This window comes from Eulemur rufifrons, chromosome 27 (assembly GCF_041146395.1).
Source record: "Eulemur rufifrons isolate Redbay chromosome 27, OSU_ERuf_1, whole genome shotgun sequence".
Classification (NCBI taxonomy): domain Eukaryota; kingdom Metazoa; phylum Chordata; class Mammalia; order Primates; family Lemuridae; genus Eulemur; species Eulemur rufifrons.
Genome location: NC_091009.1, coordinates 29,241,535 through 29,259,267, shown reverse-complemented (window position 1 = coordinate 29,259,267; position 17,733 = coordinate 29,241,535). Strand labels below are relative to the sequence as shown.

Sequence of the window (17,733 nt, the reverse complement as noted above, 5' to 3'; positions counted from 1 at the left end):
GTGGCTGCAGGGAATCTGGCCCCCAGTGATGTTTTTTTTTTTTGCTTTGCAATCATTGAAGCTCAAGCCCTTGAAGACACAGGGAACAAGGAGGTTCTGTGCGTGCCGGCTGGGAAGGGGGCAGGGGTGCACTGGAACCTCCCACTCATGCACCTTCAGGCTGGTCAGTGCTGGGCCATCTTGGGGAATGAGAGTCCAGGGCCTCCAGGAGGGCTCTACTCGAGGCCCCTCGACCTGACCCGTTGTCCTGGTGAGCACTGAGCAGCTCAGACTTGCTGTGAGCCAGAGTCATAGAACAGCCAGAGAAGGGAGCTACAAGGCCAGGGGTCTCTAGGATTCTGTAGGGATCTCATTTGAGACTTTAGCAAACGGAACCAGGTGGGCCTTGGTACCAGGATTCTGGGGGGAATGAAAAAAGGGCACTTAGCTTGTGGGCTCACAGAATCATGAGACTAGAAGAGACCTCAGCTGTTATCCGAGTCACCTCCTCCCACTGTACGGCTGGAGAATCTAAGTCTCAGTGAGGAGGATGCAGAAAGACCAGCTAAAGGCCAGAAGCTTCAGTTCTAGCCCAACTAGAGAGCATGGCTAAGCCCCATCCCCGTTCTTCATCTGTCAAATGCAGGTAATGCCACCTGCTCTGCCCACCTGACTGGGCGAACCCGCAAGGGTTACGCAAGTTACACACAGCTGAGGCTAGATGAGCATATGGCTTTTCCAATTTAGGCACAGGACTCTTTCTGTTCACCACACCACCTCTTCCCGGCTGAATTGCGTATCTCATAGATCTTGGCTGGGGATCCAGGTGAGACAAGGAGCCAGAACAGGGGAGAAAATGGCCTGTATCCTTACACTCCAGGGGTTCGTGAGACCCAAAGAGACATGAGACAAGGCAGAGGTAGAGAAAGCACAGGAAGACTGGGGCCTGCAAAGGGCAAGGGACAGGAATGGCATGGCGGGGGTGGGGGGTCACTCAATTTCCACCGGCTGGTCATGGTGGGGAGTCGGGCATGGCACCAGCACCCACAACCACTGGCTGCCTGCGAGCCTGGGTGGGGGTGGGGCAGCAACTCATTTCCCCATCGCCCACAGAGAGCGAAAAGGGGAAGGACGGCCTGCGTGACTGTCTCAGCCACCCCTGTCCTTATCCCGGAGTCTAACCAGGCAGGGGACCTGGTAGAAATGGAGCTTTGGGAAAATCAATGGGGAAAACAACTCCAGCGCCCTGCCTGGCCCCCTTGCCTGGCCGTTGCCCCATCCTCCCTGCCCCCACCCTCCAGGACCCGAGGGTGCTGGGTACCTGACCCCGGGCTGTCTCGCCACTGCGCTGCCAGGAAGGGGAGTTGGGGTATGGCCAGAAGCGGCTCTCGCTAGGGAGTGGAGGGACGGTTGGAAGAGACTCCAGGGGGACGTAGGCTTTGGGGAGGGGGGGCCGAGGCGGGCCAGGTTCCTGAGGCAGAGAGAAGCCAGAGCATTAGGAGGAACGAGAGCAGCCTCTGTGAGAGCAGGAGAAAAGAGTGTTAGCAGGAGACAGACGACAACACCGCCGGGAACCTGGGGCTGGACCACTAGACTCCCACCCGGCCTGAAGACGGCGCCGGCTCCAGAGCCAGCTCTCTGCCGGACCTTCCAGGCCCTCCTCCATTGAGCCCCCACTTGCCTGCCACTCCCCCCGCTCCCCAGTTCTTCTCCGAAGTGCTCTCCCCATCCCCTCGCCGTCACACTGGGCACATGCCCCCTCACACCTGTGCTTCCGCCAGCTCACTGGCTGGGAACGTGTCTCTCTTGTTCCTCTACCTGCCCAGATGCTTAACGGCCCAGTTTAAGTTCCACCTGCCTTTGGAACATCAGAGCATCTACAGTCTGAACCATGTGGCTCAATACTGAGACACGCAACGTCATGGTCCTAGGAATCATGGTCCTCGGTCCCACTGGCTGCGGGGCTCCCGGAGTGAAGGCCCGTGGGGCACGCATGGGTCTCTTCCTGAAAGGGCCTAGCACCACCCCTCGCCCACAGCGGAGCCCCAGTCAATATTTGCTGATCAACTGGCCAGGAAACAGCTCCCCACACCGACCCTCACCCGTCTCATGGCCCTGGAATAATCCTGGACTTAAACTCCCACGGACTGTGTGGTGTCTGCTCTCCAACCCAGGGCTCAGACAGACTTTTCTAAAAGGCAGCCGAAGATGACAGGTGAAGATGAGGACAGGTAAAGGGGAAATCTGAAGGGAAGGTCACAAGCTGGGTGTGAGCATGACCCCAAAGAGCCCAGCACTAGAACTGGAGGCCTCTGGGGGACTGAGGGGCACAGCGTTTGTGTAGTTCCAGGCAAGTTAAGGATCTGGTCTCCCCCCACCTCCCTTCCCCCCCCCCCGACCTTCCACTCCGTTTCTCAGCTTACCTCGTTGGACCCAGGCTTGGTGGGGGACCCCTGAGAGCCCGACACCAGGGAAAAGGGGCTCAGGGGGCTGGTGAGGCTGGCGGAGCTGAGGGGGCTGGCCGGGCTGTTGGAGCCGTAGCTGGCCGAGGGCCCGAGTCCTCCTTGGGGGAAACAGAGGGGAGAGATGAGCGATGCAGGAGGGTGTGGCCCGAGTGTAAGGGCACAGGAGTGGAGAGGCCGGGAGGGGCCAGCCCGGGGATGGGGAGGGAGGGCCTGTTGGGGGACTCGTCACAGGTGCTGGGCCACAGACTGGCTGTTGAGAAATGCACTGGGCAGGGAAAATGGTGGGTAGAAAGGACACTGCTGCCTCCGAGGAGTCAAAGAAAGAGCCTGGGGCCCTGGGGCTCAAGGGAGACACTAAGGTAGGGGTCACAGGTCACCAGCGGGCCCATGTGCTTGGGGGCTGGGGAGGCTCACGTGCTCTTTGACATTTCCCAGGGAGGAATCTCGAGTGTCAGGTGGTCTATCTGGTCTATGCTGTGGGGGATAAGGGAGCCCTACCTCCCATCCTGGGGCCCAGGGGAGGATTCTGGAGCCCTGAGAGGGCCCTGAGCACAGTGTGAGTTGGCGGGAATGGGGTGGAGGCCGGAAATTCTGGAGCACTTCTGGGGAGGCGAGCAGCCCCCGAGGCTGGTGGAGGCGGCACCCACCTCTGTGCTTGGCCGTGTCCGTGCCCCGGGAGGGGTTGTTCTTCCGCAGCCCCTCCATCACGTCCTGGACCCTCCAGATCTCCTTTTGGATCTGCCGGTTGAGCACCTCATTCTGAAACGGCCACAGCGTGAGTCAAAGGAAATGACTCCGAGGGGTGTCCCAGCGCCCCCCTCCAGCCCAGACCCCTCTGAACCCACATCCCTCCGGGCCAGCGGGAGGAAGGGGTCCCGTGTGCATGTACACCTGCCCCCAGCGCAGTCATCTTTCTCGGTCCTCTCTTGGCCACTTCAGCCTCTGTAGGACGGTGCCCCAGAACTGCCGGGTCTCAGGACCAAGAGTGAAGACCACTCTTTGGAGCTCCCCCGGGGTGGTCTTAGAGCCAATGCCCCTCTAAGTGGACCCTTCATGGTAGCCTGTTTTCCAGCAGGCAAGAGCTCCCAGTTTACTGCTTTTCTTCACATCCAACCAGCCCTTTGTGATACCCACACCTAAATGAATTGTATTCAGTTGCCGCTCACACCCTTTGACAGACAATAGCTGCCATTTATTTCAGACCCCTCAGTACCAGGCACTGCGCTGAGCGCTTTGCAGCTACACCACTAACTCACTTCAGCGGCACAACGACGCTCCCGTAAGGGCAGCAGCTGTCCCCACTTGAGGGATGAAACGACTCACTCACAAGGCCGGCTGCCCAGGAAGCGGCATGACACCACCTAAATGTGGGGCTATTTGACTCGAAAGCTGGTGACCTTTTGAGGTCCTGATCACAACCCCATCCCACTTCCTAGGACGTTCGTGTTTAGAGGCCTGACCACGGGACGTGGTTGTATTGGGGTCCTGGGGACCGGGAGGGGCTTCCCTGCCTACCCAGCTGCAAGGTAGGGCTGGTGAGTTTCGACGAGGGAACAGAGACGGGCGTGCAAACTAGCTAGAGAAGAGGCAGGGCCTGGGTGGAGAAAAGCAGAGAAGAAAAGAACGAGAACTCCCGAGATCACTAAGTCCATCGTCCTGCCTCCAAGCAGTTTCCAGCCCACCCCAGAAAGGAAACCTCCTTCCTGTCTAAGAGGTCCCGAAGAGATTCACTCCTGTGCTGCCTCCTCTTCCGACGTCTGACAGGTGTTTATGTTGACTTGCCTGTTTTTTAAATCCTTTTGATTCTAAACACCTATGTCTAACCTAAGTCTCCCATGCTTCAGCTTTAGCTCCTTTGCCTGCGAGCTCATGGAACTAGAGAAGAATCCCATATTATCTTCACCCCGAAACTTAGAGTCTGTTATCAGTGGCCTGAACCTCTTCTTTTGTCTCAGGACCGACTCCTCCTCCCAAGTCTCTGAGGTTGCTAAAGTGAGAGAGGAAGCCACTGCCGTCCCTTCTGCTGGAAAGGACAGGGAAGGCACACAGCAGGTCCCAAGCCTGCCCAGGGCCCTTCTTCACCTGGACGTCCAGATTGAGCTGCTCCCAGAGGTCGTCGTGCAGGGCAGAGACCTCGGACTCGAGGCTCTCGTACTCTATGGTGCTGTTCGTCAGGGCCTGCAGGGGAGGGGGCGTTCACTGCAAAAGCTGCCGTCACCAAAGCACCGCTCCGTATCCTACAAGGGGGCCTGGGGCCAGGGTTCCTGAGGTCTGGAGGTCTGGGGAGGAGTGCACAGGGGACCGAAGGGGAGGGGCACTGGGCTGAGACATTCTGATGACGGCCCAACACTAGTCCTACAAGAGGGACAACAGCCCAGCCCACTGCAAACAGAAACAAAGAGAACCCTGAATCCTCTGCAGGTACGCGGGCAGCCGAAAGGGGGTGACATCGCTTCTGTGCCCTCCTGTTCTCCCCAGACTGGGGGATAACAAGCGGAGGGCAAAGGGAAAAGAGCCTGAAGGAGGATGTTTGTTCTCTGGAGGTTAGAGACCATCCTCCTTTCTGGGCCCTATTTTTCCGGGGCTTTTGCTGCTGCTTCTTGGAGCCATTCTCCAAGCAGCCTGTGCCCACGGGGAAACGGTGACGGCAGCTGCGTTTCTGCCAGCACCCTGCCTCTCCGACGGAGAGGACGAAAGTGGGCAGCAAAGAAGTTAGAGCAGCCGAGGTAACAAGTCCCCCGCAACTCCACGCTGTCCTGAGTGAATCCTGGGACAGGTGTGGCGGGAAATCAGCTCATGTCCTCGGTGGACACCGCACAGCCGGCGCAGGCCGGCACACTTGCTGCCCGTTAGCAAGGCCGCGTCAACGTCGTTGTTTAGGCCCCTCCCAGGCAGAGCACCCTGCTCTTGCCCTCCCAGGAGATTCTAGACTCGGGCAGCCACCCCGGGCCGAGCGGGTGGGGAGCGCAGACCCTGCGCCCGGGTTACCGTGGTCGCCTGAGACAGCTCCACGCGGATGTTGATGAGCTGCTTCTGCAGCGATTCCTTCTTGTGCAGCAGCTTCTCCGGGTAGGCGGGCTGGCTGCCGAACATCTCCAGCTCCTGGTGCGTCCCCATCAAGGCACTTTCCAGGCTTTCCTGCAGGAAGGCAGGGGGACGGCCGTGAGCAGCCCCGGGAGCTCCTTTCTGGGGTTTCTAACAGCAGGGGCCAGAGCCCTTAGAAGTGGAACAAACAGGCAGCTGAGTAGAGGCTGTCCTCACCTTGGCTGAGGGCCCTGGAAGACCTTCAGCAGTTCTGTTTAAGGATAGGACAGAGGTTTAAGGAAGGACCAAGCTGTCAGCTCAGGATGGAGACAGCAGCCCACGACCTCCTCCAGGCCAGCCCCGCCCCTGCCCGCCCGCCCCAGCCTCAGTCCACCCCGGTTCTCACCTTCTCAGCTCGGAGCTGCTGCACCAGCCGGTCCTGCTCCCTCACCACCTTGTTCTGCTCACACAACTTGCCCAGCAGCTTCTGGGGGCCCGAGGGTGGCGGAGGGGAGGGAGAAAGAAGAGGATGAAGGATACGGTTTGATGGGGGCCTGGGAATTGGGTTGGTAGGCCCGGCCTCTGCCTCCTTCCCCTGCTGAGCAACCCTGGACCTTGACCGCTCCTGGGAACAGGAAGGGGCCTCCACCTTGGGAGGGGGGACGGGCTCACTCCCCGAGCAAGTGGGTCGGGTCGGCAGGGCTGAGAGCCGAGCGTTAAGCTCCTGCGCCCCATCCACTAACACTCTTGCGCCCCCATCCACCTGAGGGCTGCACTTCCCAAAGGCCGGGAGAGAAGGCGGCCTCACCTCCCGGGCTGGTGGGAGACTGACCCTGGCTGGGTCCCTCTGAGGCCTGGTCCCGTCAGGAGGGAACCTCTCCCAGGCCTGCTGGGCAGTGGTGGTGGGAGGAGGCAGGTGAGGCCAGACCCCCTTTCGGAAGGACCTGGGCTTTCCTCGTCCACACCTTGGTCCCCGCCTTTCCTCACACACCTGCTCTGCTCCTCTCTCCTGAGCCACAGCTTACGCTCTGGGCCTCTGCACTTCAGGGCCAGCTCACGTGCTACCTGTGTGTCCCTGACCCACCTGCCCACACACCTCACTTTCCCGCACCCCTGCGAACCTATTCTGGGCTGACTGCGTCCCCATGGCTGGGGGCTCCCTGAGGGCGGGGCAGAGCCGAGTTCTTTTGAGCTACCCGTGGGGACCAGAGCCCTGCTGGGCACGGAGCAGACGGACTGAGTTATCCCCCGACAGTCTGTGCTCCTGCTATAAGCAGATCCCGCTGCCGCAGACAAGAGGACCGTGAGCTCGGTGGGAAACACTCGGAGCCGGCGTGGGAGGGAAGGGTGAGGGGGTGGTCAGAAGACAAGGGGGCGCGCGGAGGGGCAGGCGGGATGTCATCTTTGTGGTGAGAGAAGCTGTGACTCGAATGCATGAAGAGCCCGAGAGGGGAGAGAGCAGGGTGGGGGCAGCCCCCACGGAGGAGGAGAGGGTGAGGACAGCGGCGGGAGGAGGCGGGTGGACAGAGGGTGCGGGGAGCACTGCTCTTACGTCCGTGTCCTGCTCGTTCAGCTTGTAGGTGTGGAGACTGTCCCGGAACACTTCAGGGTACGGAGGGACCTGCAGGAACACAAGGCCGGTTACCGCAGGGGCAGGATGAGGGCGTGCGGGGTGGGAAGCTGATGTCACAGTCCTGCTCTGCTCCTGCCAGAGACTGTGGTCCGTCACCTCTGGTGGCTTCCGTGACAGGGACCCGAGCTAATTTTCTGTCTCCCAGCTGGCAAGCCTGTGATGGCCCGAAATAGACTCCATCCCAATTGTCCTAGGCTGATCCCGAAGAGATCAGGACCTGCTCAAACCACGCTCTGTGCGTCCTCTCCCGTCAGCTCTAGGACCTGCTGCTGAGACAACCATGGGAGTGTCACTCCTGATGGCTTACTGGTAACCACCATGATGACATCAGTGAACCCGGTGGCTGTCTGTGGGGACAGGACGTGGGAGAATGGTAGCAACAAGCATGGAAACATTTGAGAACTATTGCCCTGGTAGACCAAACACCCGTCGCAGTAAACCAGACTGGCAAGAATTCAGAAGTGCTTCTGGGCCCAGCAAGTGCTGCCCCGCCTTGATGACGCATCTGGTGACCACAGCACATCCTACACACCATTGGCATTGATGGTTCCCTGTTACACCCCTCATGCCGTTGACCCCCACGACGTGTGCCCACAAGGCAGCAAACATGGAACGGAAGTCCTGCACGTGCCAAAGCAGATTCGCGACCCCCAGTGTGGCATGAGATGTCGGTGCTGGCTGTCTCGATGGTTTGGAAAATGGGCCTTGCGTTTACCCATGAATGTGAAGCATGGAGGTGACACAGAGGAATCAAGGGAGGAGACCAAGCTGAGCCTGTCTCCAGGGGAGATGAGCCCTGGCAGATGAGCGGGGTGGGCGGAGTGAGCCTCATCGCAGATGGGGCCACGGGACCATGCACAAGCAGCTGGAATGGCGTTGGTGGGGCCCATGCTGCCAGGCAGAGGTCTTACTTGCATGAAGAGTTGGGCCCTGGGGGAGGAGTTCTCCACCATGCGGTTCACCATACTGATGAGAGTCTCGCTCTCACTCATCTGCGGCAGAGGAAGGAACGGACGATTCACACTCAGACGCACGCGGCGGTGTCTCCCCCACACCCACCTGCGCTTGTCTTCCAGGAAACAGGGCAGGGCAGCTCCTCTCGGGGCCTCCAGCACCCTGTGCGTGCCCTCACCTGTCGCTCACCCTTTGTGACCTCTGTTTCAGGATCAGCACTGAAGCCGTCCTTGCAGAAAAGCCACCGCAGGGAGCAGGGAGGCCTCTGGGCCCTTGCTTGTGGCACTGAAGAGGCCCCGCCCAGGGGCTGTTGCCCAGGGCGCCTGCCTGTTGTGGGTCCCCTCCACACTGGCCACAGGTGTCACCTCCCTGCCCTCATCTCATCTCTCACACTGCTTTGGACAAAAACCGTACAGGCAGGTGGAAAGGCTGATCTCTCAAAATTTGAACTAAATGAAACAACTAAAAAAGGGAAATCTGGGACCTGCTCACACATAAAGGGGCACAGGCCGCTGTCCCTGACTCCTGCCCACCCTCGGCTCTGCTGTGGAAAGAACTGCTAACACCGTCTCCAGAGCTGGGCTGGCAGCATCCGTGATGACCGCGGATGACACTAGGGAGCAAATAAGGAGGCCACAACAAGCGAGCGCGTTAAAGGGACACCAGGCATTGGAAGACTGTTCTTCAGCACATTATCTGTGTATTTCAAGGACCATTAGGAACGTGAAGGGGGAAAGTCTATTTGCCAAATAAAAAGGAGAGAAATAGAGGGAGGGAGGGTGGGAGGGAGAGGAAAAGGAGGAGAAAGGAAGGGTTTAGGAGAGAGAAGGGCGGTCCAACCAAATCAACCAGAAATGCCATCCTGTCCCCCACTGGTTCCAGCGTGAGAGGATCAAAAAGCGGCGCTATTGGGGATGTCCTTGGCTGTGTCCCTTTAACTCCATTGTTCTACGGGGGAAGGCAGCGAAGACAGGAGGTCGTGCAGGAAAAGCTTTTGGGGAGGGAAAGTGAAGGAGGGAAGGGAGGACACATTCAAGCCACAGTAGGGAAGATCTTCTGGGGTCACACTTCAGGGAGCTCCCTGTGTTTTTTCCATCATCCCCCCAATCTCAGTGGGACCCACGCTGTCTTTTCTTCCTCTTTCCCCTTTTAGACAACAGCCCCAATGCAGCCTGGCTTCTGCATGCTATGGACAGGGCAAGGGACCCACTCTCCTTGCAGGGTCTGCAGCGTTTTAAAAGGCTTTGCTAGGATAATTAAGTGGTGCTTAATGATATTTTTGAGTTTTAGAAAAACAATAGAATAATAGCAGCAGCAGTCACCACGCCTTGCCAATGCCTGACGAAGAGCTCTCATGTACATTCCCGCTTGGTTCTCCCAGTGAATCTGTGAGGTAAAAAGGGCAGGTTCTACAAGATCTACTTTATGATTGAGAAAACAAAGACCCAGAGAGACCAAGTGACATTTCTAAGAGTTAAAAAAAAACCCTGTAAATGGCAGAAGTGGAACTAGAGTGGCAGCATCTATGTTCTAGACTCTTCTTATCATACAAGACTGTCTTTTAAGAATATTACCCTTTCCCCAGGAGGGGGTCCTGTGGAAGTTCATTTCTGAAGCCCCCAGCCTAACATCCCAGCCCCTATGCGAGGGCAGAAGCCCCCAGGAGGAGGCCCTGCTGTCTACACCGGGCATGGTGGAGGGAGGAGAAAGCAGATCACGTGGGGGGCGGGGAGCCTGCCCAGGATCAGGAGTGGGGAGGACACTGAGCCCTGCTCCTCACCACAGCAAACCTCGCCTCCCACTGGGAGGATCCTGTGCTTCCCGGCCCTGCTTTGAGTGGGCACCCTGGGACTTGGTCTCACAGGGACCAGAACGCTCATGGTGTGGACACCGTGTGCGGCTTTTGGAATTGGAATGCCAGGTCCTGGAGGGCTGGGCACCATCCCTGTTGACTAAACTGTGGCTATCAGTGCTTCTACGAGGGTGATCTCTTTGTGACATTGAGGCCTGGTGAGATGGGTCATGTGGCTTGTGACCAGGAGCATCAATAGTTGCAGCTATATCCTCTGATTTCAAGTTTATGACTTTTTTTCTGCAACTTTAAGAATGTGAAATCATCCTGATAAGGTTTGACCACAGCTTTGTCACATATTTTTTTTTTTTTTTTGAGACAGAGTCTCACTCTGTTGCCTGGGCTAGAGTGCTGTGGCGTCAGCCTAGCTCACAGCAACCTCAAACTCTTGGGCTCAAGAGGTCCTCCTGCCTCAGCCTCCCGAGTAGCTGGACTACAGGCACGCGCCACCACGCCAGGCTAATTTTTTCTATCGCTCTTGCTCAGGCTGATCTCAAACTCCTGACTTCAAGTGATGCTCCGGCCCCGGCCTCCCAGGGTGCTAGGATTGCAGGTGTGAGCCACCATACCCGGCCAGCTTTGTCACATATTACCCTCAGCTGTAAACTGGATCAAAAGCTCAGAATCACATTCTGAGCTGTGCTGCTCACTGGCTGTGTGTCCTTGGCATGTTATTTAACCTCTCTGTGCTTTTTGTTTCCCTAAGCTGTAAAATGAGGATAACAACAGTCTCTACCTTTAGGGTTGTTACAAAGATGAAATGACTCAGGGTGTGTAAAGAGCTTAGAATGGAGGCTTGGAGGAAACACCCGATTACGGGAGCTGCTGCCATTATTATTGTTGCCATTATTGTCATGGTCATTTCCTCCATCCTGGGCTGCCTCCACAGGACAGTGTTGTGTGCTTCCAGGTCCCTGTGGTTCGCGGCACAGATCTGAACGTAAGAGTATGTGCTCACCTACATTTGCTGAGCGTTTGCCCAGCAGACCACCCCAGAGAGTAGCACAGCTCCCTTCGCCTACGGGGCAAGGCAGCCAAGCCCTGGAGCCCTGGAGCCGAGGCAGCCGACCGTGTGCACCTCGTGGGAACACTCACTGCCTCTCAGCTTGCTCACCTGCAGAACCAGGTTGATACTACTTCCTCTGTCCACTGCCCTGAATGCTTAGGAAAGCATGAGCTGTGTGTGCAAAAGGGCTTCGTGGAGGAACAAATATACTGAATTAATATTATTTTTTAAATCATCCTAGGAAGGGTCAATAGGGCTCAGTTTACAAATCATGGCGTTTTATAACAACCAGTGGGATATGCTATGATAACCTCCCAGGCTTGGGCTGAACTCAATCGCTAGCATCTCAGGCCCAAGCCAGGAGCTCCCTCCTCTCTGCTACTCCCGCCTCTTGCAGGCAAAAATGCAAATTCCCCCCTGCCCCCTGGGGGCAGTTCCATCAGTGCTGAACACTGGAGACAGAAGAGGCAGCATTAATTATTCATGTTCTCATTTATTATGCTTCTTTCCCCAGGAAACTCCCAGCTGCCCTAAAGGGCTCTGATGAGAAGGGGTGGGAAGGAGCAAAGCAAAACATAAGCCACTTTGTTGTGTCCCGGTTGCACCAACAAAGGTTGTCAAACGGAGATGAGGAGGTAGGGAGGGGCGGGGAGACGCGACAGAGGGCACCAGCTCTGCCTACCTGCTGATCCAAATACTCTAGGTTTCTTTGCAACTGAAGATCTAAAAGTTCATCCTACCCGGAGCCCGAGGCCCAGAGGCCACACAGCAACACAAACAAACAGGAACACACAAAAGAAAACAATGAAAAAGAAGCAAAGCAGTTAAGAGTTAGCTGGACAAGGATAGGCCCCTTGCCGCCCTTGAGGAGGTCTGGGGAAGGGGATGCCGGCAGGGAAATTCGTTGTTCTCCACCAGACTCTCCCAGGGAGAGGAGGGACGGATGCCAGGCCCCAACTCCATCTCTCCCAGGTCTGCCCTGCGCCCCCTGGGAGAGGTGAGCACCACCGGAGCGATTTAGGCGGCACTTCTTAGCCGCTATTTCTGGGTTTTCTGGGGAAATGGGTTGTTTCTGGATGGGTGTGTTTGCCAAGGGTCAAGGCTATCGAGTCCGGATACTGGCAGAGTGAGAATCAGACAGAGAAAGGAGCAGCGGCCTCCGGGCCTGCCCGGGCCTCCTCCGCCAGCCTCCTGGTGCTATCACGGGGACAAGGATTCCGCCTATGGGTCTCAGCGGTTCTCCCCCCCCACCAAGAACAGTGTCTGCATCTGGTTCTCTAAGTGGTGGCCAAAATTCTCAGAACAAATTTCAGGGAGAGACACTGAACGCAGGGAGAAAAAGAGGAGATGCCACATGGAAACTCTTCTCTTCCTCAATCACACTACTTGTCTCTTTCCTCAAAGGTGGCATTCCAGGCAAAGGACAAACTTGAAACAAACACACATAAGGGAGAAAAGCTGAGATGGTCTTCCTGTTGCTAGGCGCGCCCCAGTCCCTAACCTAAGCCCCGTCCAGGCCCCTTCTCCTGCGTGCTGGGGAGGAGAGTTGTGCGGAGGTCGAGAGGATCAGGGCATTGTATGCACCCGGATCTCATCCATGCTCCCCTGCCCTGTGTCACAGAGGAGAAGGGGCACCTGGCACCACACTTGGTATCTGAGCTAGAGTCCTGGCCAGGAGGGAGGAGGTGTCCTGAGGCTGCTCAGAACCACAGGGGCCGGGCACTGGGCACAGAGCATCCCTGGAGTCTGCCCAGTTCAGCTCCACTCTGGGTGGAGGCAGAGCGGGGAGGCCCTAAGGTGGGGTGGGGGGCAGGAGAGGACGTACCATCTTATCGTGGACCGTGGGGGATGGTGGGTAGTTGTAGGGGAACAGTGCTGCAGGGACTGGCCGCCTGTCTCCCAGGTAATCATACTGGAAGAGAAACGGATCGCAGAGGTGAGGGGTCCGGCTGGGACACAGACTCCCCAACAGCTGGAGCTCGAGGTTAGGGGTGTTTGCATTCGGTCCCAGAGCAGATGCCAAACCAAATGGATAGCAGCCCCCCCTTGCAATGATCTAGCCGGGTCCTCAAGATTCGAAAAGACAGAACGCTCTCTGCCCTCTTACATAAGACAGCACGGTTCCTGGCACAGCCTGGGGACGGGCAGAGAGAGCAACATTCCCACTCAGGGGGCAAAGCAACACCCCCAGGCCACTCTCCTAGGGACAGAGCCACAGGCCAGTGGCTCCCTGGGCAGCGTCGCTGGTCCTGTGGACACAGCCCCGTGGCCCTGTGTCCCAGGTGCCCCACATCTCTGCCTCTTCTCAGCAGACGGCCTTAGGCTTCTGGGGTTCTCGGGTGAGGACGGAAGGGCAGGCTGGTGGCTCACCTTGGGGGAGCTGATGGATCGCCTCATCACATAGGCAGCAGGGTCGGCGTAGATGTCCTCGCTGCGAGGTGGCAGCCGCTCAAAGCGGGCACTGGGTGAGCGGACGGGGGAGTAAATGCGGGCGCGGCTGTAGGAGCCCTGGCTGGGCGAGCGGGGCACGGAGTGAGACCGGGGCTGCAGGGACAGGCGGCGGAGGGAGCTGGAGGCGGCATCCAGCTCGTCATAGTAGACTGGCTGCCGAGAGGGGCTGGGGATCCAGACGGTGCCATCCTGCCGCCCGTAGCCGGCGGGCTCCTTCCACTCGCGCAGCTGGTAGGCAGGGCCGCCCCCGTTGCGGAAGGCTTGGCGCTTGTCCTCCAGGGCCCAGGGGGGGCTGATCCGATCGTAGGCGGGCATGGAGCAGATGCTGTCCGGCCGCACCCCTGGCGGGTAGTACTGGTAATCGTCGGGGTACTGCGAGGAGTAGGAGCCGTAATACTCAGGGACCCTGCGGGACACGGGCTGGAACCTAGAGGGACTGAGAGAGAGAGGACACTGTAAGGACGGCAGACACAACGGGCACCCCTCCACCCACCTGCCTGCGCCCCAGCCCCACCTCCAGGTCCCCCAGCCCAGAGCAGGGTCCTCCAACGGATGCACCGGGCAGAGGTGAGGGGAAGACCTCCGCTCAAACCCCCTTACTCCACCAGCTCCCTGAGGCCAGAAATTGCACCATTCGAAGCTTTTATCTTTGTCTTTTAAAGATGAAATACCCCTAGGAAGAAACCTGAAGCCGTACTGGCCACCTCCGTCTCAGTGGGGGACAATCTATCGGATCCTTCCCAGGAGAGGCAAACAGAGGAGAGTCTGCCAGGCTGCCAAAGGCGGGCAGCACCGGGGGCACGAGGGGCAGCTTCCTGATTGTACGAGCTTGTCCAGGACAGAACCAGAAGGTTCCTGGGACCCATCCCAAGTGAGGCCCTCTCCCCAGGGCAGGCCAGGTCCCCTCACCCACGCCAGGCCACTGCAGTGAGCCCATGAGCAGGGGCCCGGCCACCAGGGGGCAGGTTCCTCCCGGCCCGAGGTCCCGAGGCTGCAGCCGGTCCCTGGAGCTGCCCACCCAGGGAAGGAGCCGGGGACCCACTCGCCGCGGTGCACACCATCTGCCCACCAAACATCTCCACGAATTTGAAAGCCAATCGTCGGATAGAGAAGTAAACTGGTCAAAGAGAGGACCAATGAACTGCTTTATTTGCTTTTTTTTGTTTCTTTAACTTCATGTAAATAATGGCTTTCAAACAATTAGAGCTGTTCAAAAATGGAGTGCGTTGGTTTGGCTGAGTCCCGTGTTGGCAGAACTCAGGAACAGAGGGTGTCGTGGGGGGTCTGTCGCACAGTCGATGACTGACTAGAACAGCTTCAAGGGCCCCCCTCCCCAAGCTGCTGGTTCCTGGGCTACTCAGGACCCCGTGCAGGGGCCGTGGGGCACGCTGTCCCTTCTGCAGGAGGCAGACAGAGAAAGCAAGAATGGGGCAGCGGCCAAACTCTGAATATGGAGTCACGGGGCAGGGCAGGATTTGGGCAAGCTGGGAGTCATGGGATTTTCTTGGTTTCCCAACTCAGCCTGGCTTCCAGAAGGATTCCAGCCGGGGATGCCTCTCGGGCTACCACCCCATTCCCACGCCCCAGCCATAACACCACCCCAGCCCCACCCCCCACCCCGGCCAGGCCTCACCTCCGAAGGTCTTCAGGGGGGGGCACCCCCCGGCGCAGGTTCACCCACTGCTGCAGCTGGTTCATGGAGCTCTTGCGCTGGGCGATTTTGTCGGGGTTGGTGCGCGGTGGGAAGCTCCGCCGGTGTCCCCCGCTCTCTCCGTCCTGGGGCGGGAAGGCTGTGCTCCCCGGCCGGCTCGGGGAGCTGTACTGCCAGCCGTTGGGCTGGGCAGGCTGGTCCCCACCCCCCGGGACCCTCGGGCCCTCGGGGTAAGGGCTGCCCGGCTCCGAGGCTGGTTCCGGTCCAGCGAGGACGCCATTGGCTTTCACCAGAGGCTCCTTCTTGACTTCAGGCCTCTCGGGCCTCCTCTCTCCCTTCTCGCAGCCCCGGCCATCGCCCTCCCCTCGAGTCTTGGCCTCCGGCTCGGGCTTGGGGAGGCTGTTGTGGGGTATCTGGTGGTGGTGTTTGCTGGGTGGGATGTTCTCTGAGTCTGGCTTCTCATGGCTGCAAGATGCCAAGGGAGACACAAGTCACTTGAGCCCAGCATGGAGTTGGCAGGGGTGGCAGACTGGGAAGGACGGGCAGGAAGGTGGTGACAGAACCAGGATTCGGTGAATTCCAGTTCTGCTTTGCAAGTCCCACCGCTGTGTCTTCTCACTCCAGCCTGAGCAATTGCACAACACAACCCACCCCTGCCTGCTCCTGCCAGGCCCCTCTGCCCTCAGGTCCTCTCTGCAGGTGACTCTCCACTCCCTCTGCCAGCCTGCTCGGAGCCCTGAGCCCCACCTTCAAGCCACAGCCAAGACTAACTCAGCTGGTCTTGCTTTTCTCCATAGTCTGCCCCTGAGCCAGCCCCCCGCCCCGGTTTGCGCTCTACTGAGGTTTCACAGCAGTGACCAGCCTCGATGCCCCAGCGACAAAGGCTTGTTCTGCTTCCTGTAGAAAGTTTCTGAACTGCCATGAATCCTCAGCTGCTCCCTGGCAGAATGGGTATCATATTCCTTCCCCTCCTAGGACTGCTGTGACATAAAGCACGACAGGGACCAGGGCAGAAGTGGCTGCCTCCAAATTCACAGGCATATAAACACACGAGTTCCCTTCTCCAAAACATGTTTCTTCCAGGACCGCCTTTCTGTTAGAATACAGGCTCCACAAGGGAAAGGATGTGGCAGGCTCTCCCCGCTGTATTCCTAGCGCCTGGTACAGTGCCTTACACATTTATATTTACAGTAAGTATTTGTGAAACGGATGAGTGAACTTCTGGAAGTTCGCCCCTTGGTTGAAGCGAAACTTGTGACAATTTTCTCCCCACAGCTTCCCAGATTCGACATACTCAAGCATCCTTGCTGAAACATTGCTTGATAAACATGTCTCAGACATGCGAATAGACTTGGACTCTACACTGTAAAACCCCCTTCTTCTGGATCCCCGTTAACACCTAACTCCAGACTCCACACCCAGCTACAGGAGAGACAGACGCCGAGACCGTGGGTGACGGTGGGTGACGGAGGCGGCCATATGTTGCGTGTTCGCTGCATGGCAAGCGTTTCACACACGCTGTGCGTAGTCCTCACAACAACTCTAGGAGGGAGGATTACAGTCGCTGGTTTGGAGCAGAGGAAACTCCGGTTCAGGGAAGCTAAGTCCCTTACACCGAGATCATGCTGTGACCAAGGGGCCAAGTTGTGATTCAAACCTGAGTCCACTTTTTCCAAAGATTGTGTGCTTGGTACACTCAGCCAAGAGAAACGAGCAAATGACCCTGCCCTTGGACCCCTGATGGAACCTGCCTTCTCTCTTGGCCTCCCCCAGCTCAGACTGAAGAGGAGGGGCTGGGCAGGGGAAGCGAGACCCCAGGCTCTGAAATCACTTAGCCTCTTGGTCAGATACAAGGAGAGAGTTCACACGCTCTCCAGGGGCTCAAGCCAGCACACTGGGCTCAGCAACAGTGCGATGCTGGGCACTTCCTCAATCCTCCTCTTTCTCCTCTCCACACCCCCATGCCCAGGATCCTGGCACTCACCCGTGATGCACAGCTTGGGGCACCGACGTCTGGGCTGGAGGGATCTGTACTCGGGCAGCCTCCCCCATGGCCTGGATCCAGGCCTCCTGCTCCTCTGAGCTCTCGGCACTGAAGAAGTAGGTGCGGACACCAGCATGCTCTGCCTGTGGGGAGAGGCAGTGCGTGGAACTGGCCCTGGCCTCGTCCACCCAGCACACAGTCACCTGTTAGGAGAGGACACCAGCACCCACAGAGTGGGCAGTCAGTCAGGCCGTTCCCTGCACCTGCGGCTCTTTCCCCCACAGGAGCTCAGGAGCAAGGAGAGGGGCGGCCCACGGCTATCCCATGTGCTCCAGCTGCTCTCCAGATATTTGCCTTGGCTGGCTCTCTGGACGCCATTAGGCCGCCCAGTATAGCCAGGTAAGTCCACCTGCCCCACCTGAGATGATTATAAGCAGGAGGGACAATTATCTCACCCACTGTCCCATCAAATCCCATGTTTGATTTCAAAGGCAATTACCCGACGTCTGGGGGAGATGACCCCCCGAGCACATGCCAATCTCAGCCCCAGCTTCACCGCTAAGAAGCTACTAGTGTCTCCTCCACGTGGAGGGACGGCCAAGCCCCCATCCACGGGCATGCACGGGCATGCACTGGCACACAGACAGAGCACACTACCTAGTTGGCGGCTGCGAGCAGGCACAGCGGGCGGGAACCCAGAAGAGAGCTCCTGTCCAGAGGAAGGGTCCTCACGT

At 58.2% G+C, this 17,733-nt stretch overlaps 1 protein-coding gene across 2 annotated transcripts in view; it reads right to left on the bottom strand.

The window, feature by feature from the left end:
* PLEKHA6 (pleckstrin homology domain containing A6) overlaps positions 1-17,733 on the bottom strand; it is a 132,277-nt gene that overhangs the window by 12,668 nt on the left and 101,876 nt on the right. The window contains exons 9-20 of one of the 2 annotated variants that reach the window (XM_069459530.1): positions 17,000-17,202; positions 14,998-15,480; positions 13,284-13,800; positions 12,739-12,825; positions 11,596-11,649; positions 8,013-8,093; positions 7,021-7,089; positions 5,875-5,955; positions 5,433-5,582; positions 4,527-4,622; positions 3,092-3,203; positions 2,403-2,542 (exon numbers count right to left, since the gene is read on the bottom strand). In XM_069459530.1, the coding sequence (XP_069315631.1) occupies positions 2,403-2,542; positions 3,092-3,203; positions 4,527-4,622; positions 5,433-5,582; positions 5,875-5,955; positions 7,021-7,089; positions 8,013-8,093; positions 11,596-11,649; positions 12,739-12,825; positions 13,284-13,800; positions 14,998-15,480; positions 17,000-17,202 (2,073 nt within the window). The remainder of the gene's footprint in view (positions 1-2,402; positions 2,543-3,091; positions 3,204-4,526; positions 4,623-5,432; positions 5,583-5,874; positions 5,956-7,020; positions 7,090-8,012; positions 8,094-11,595; positions 11,650-12,738; positions 12,826-13,283; positions 13,801-14,997; positions 15,481-16,999; positions 17,203-17,733) is intronic. The other variant, XM_069459531.1, reaches the window with a different exon arrangement.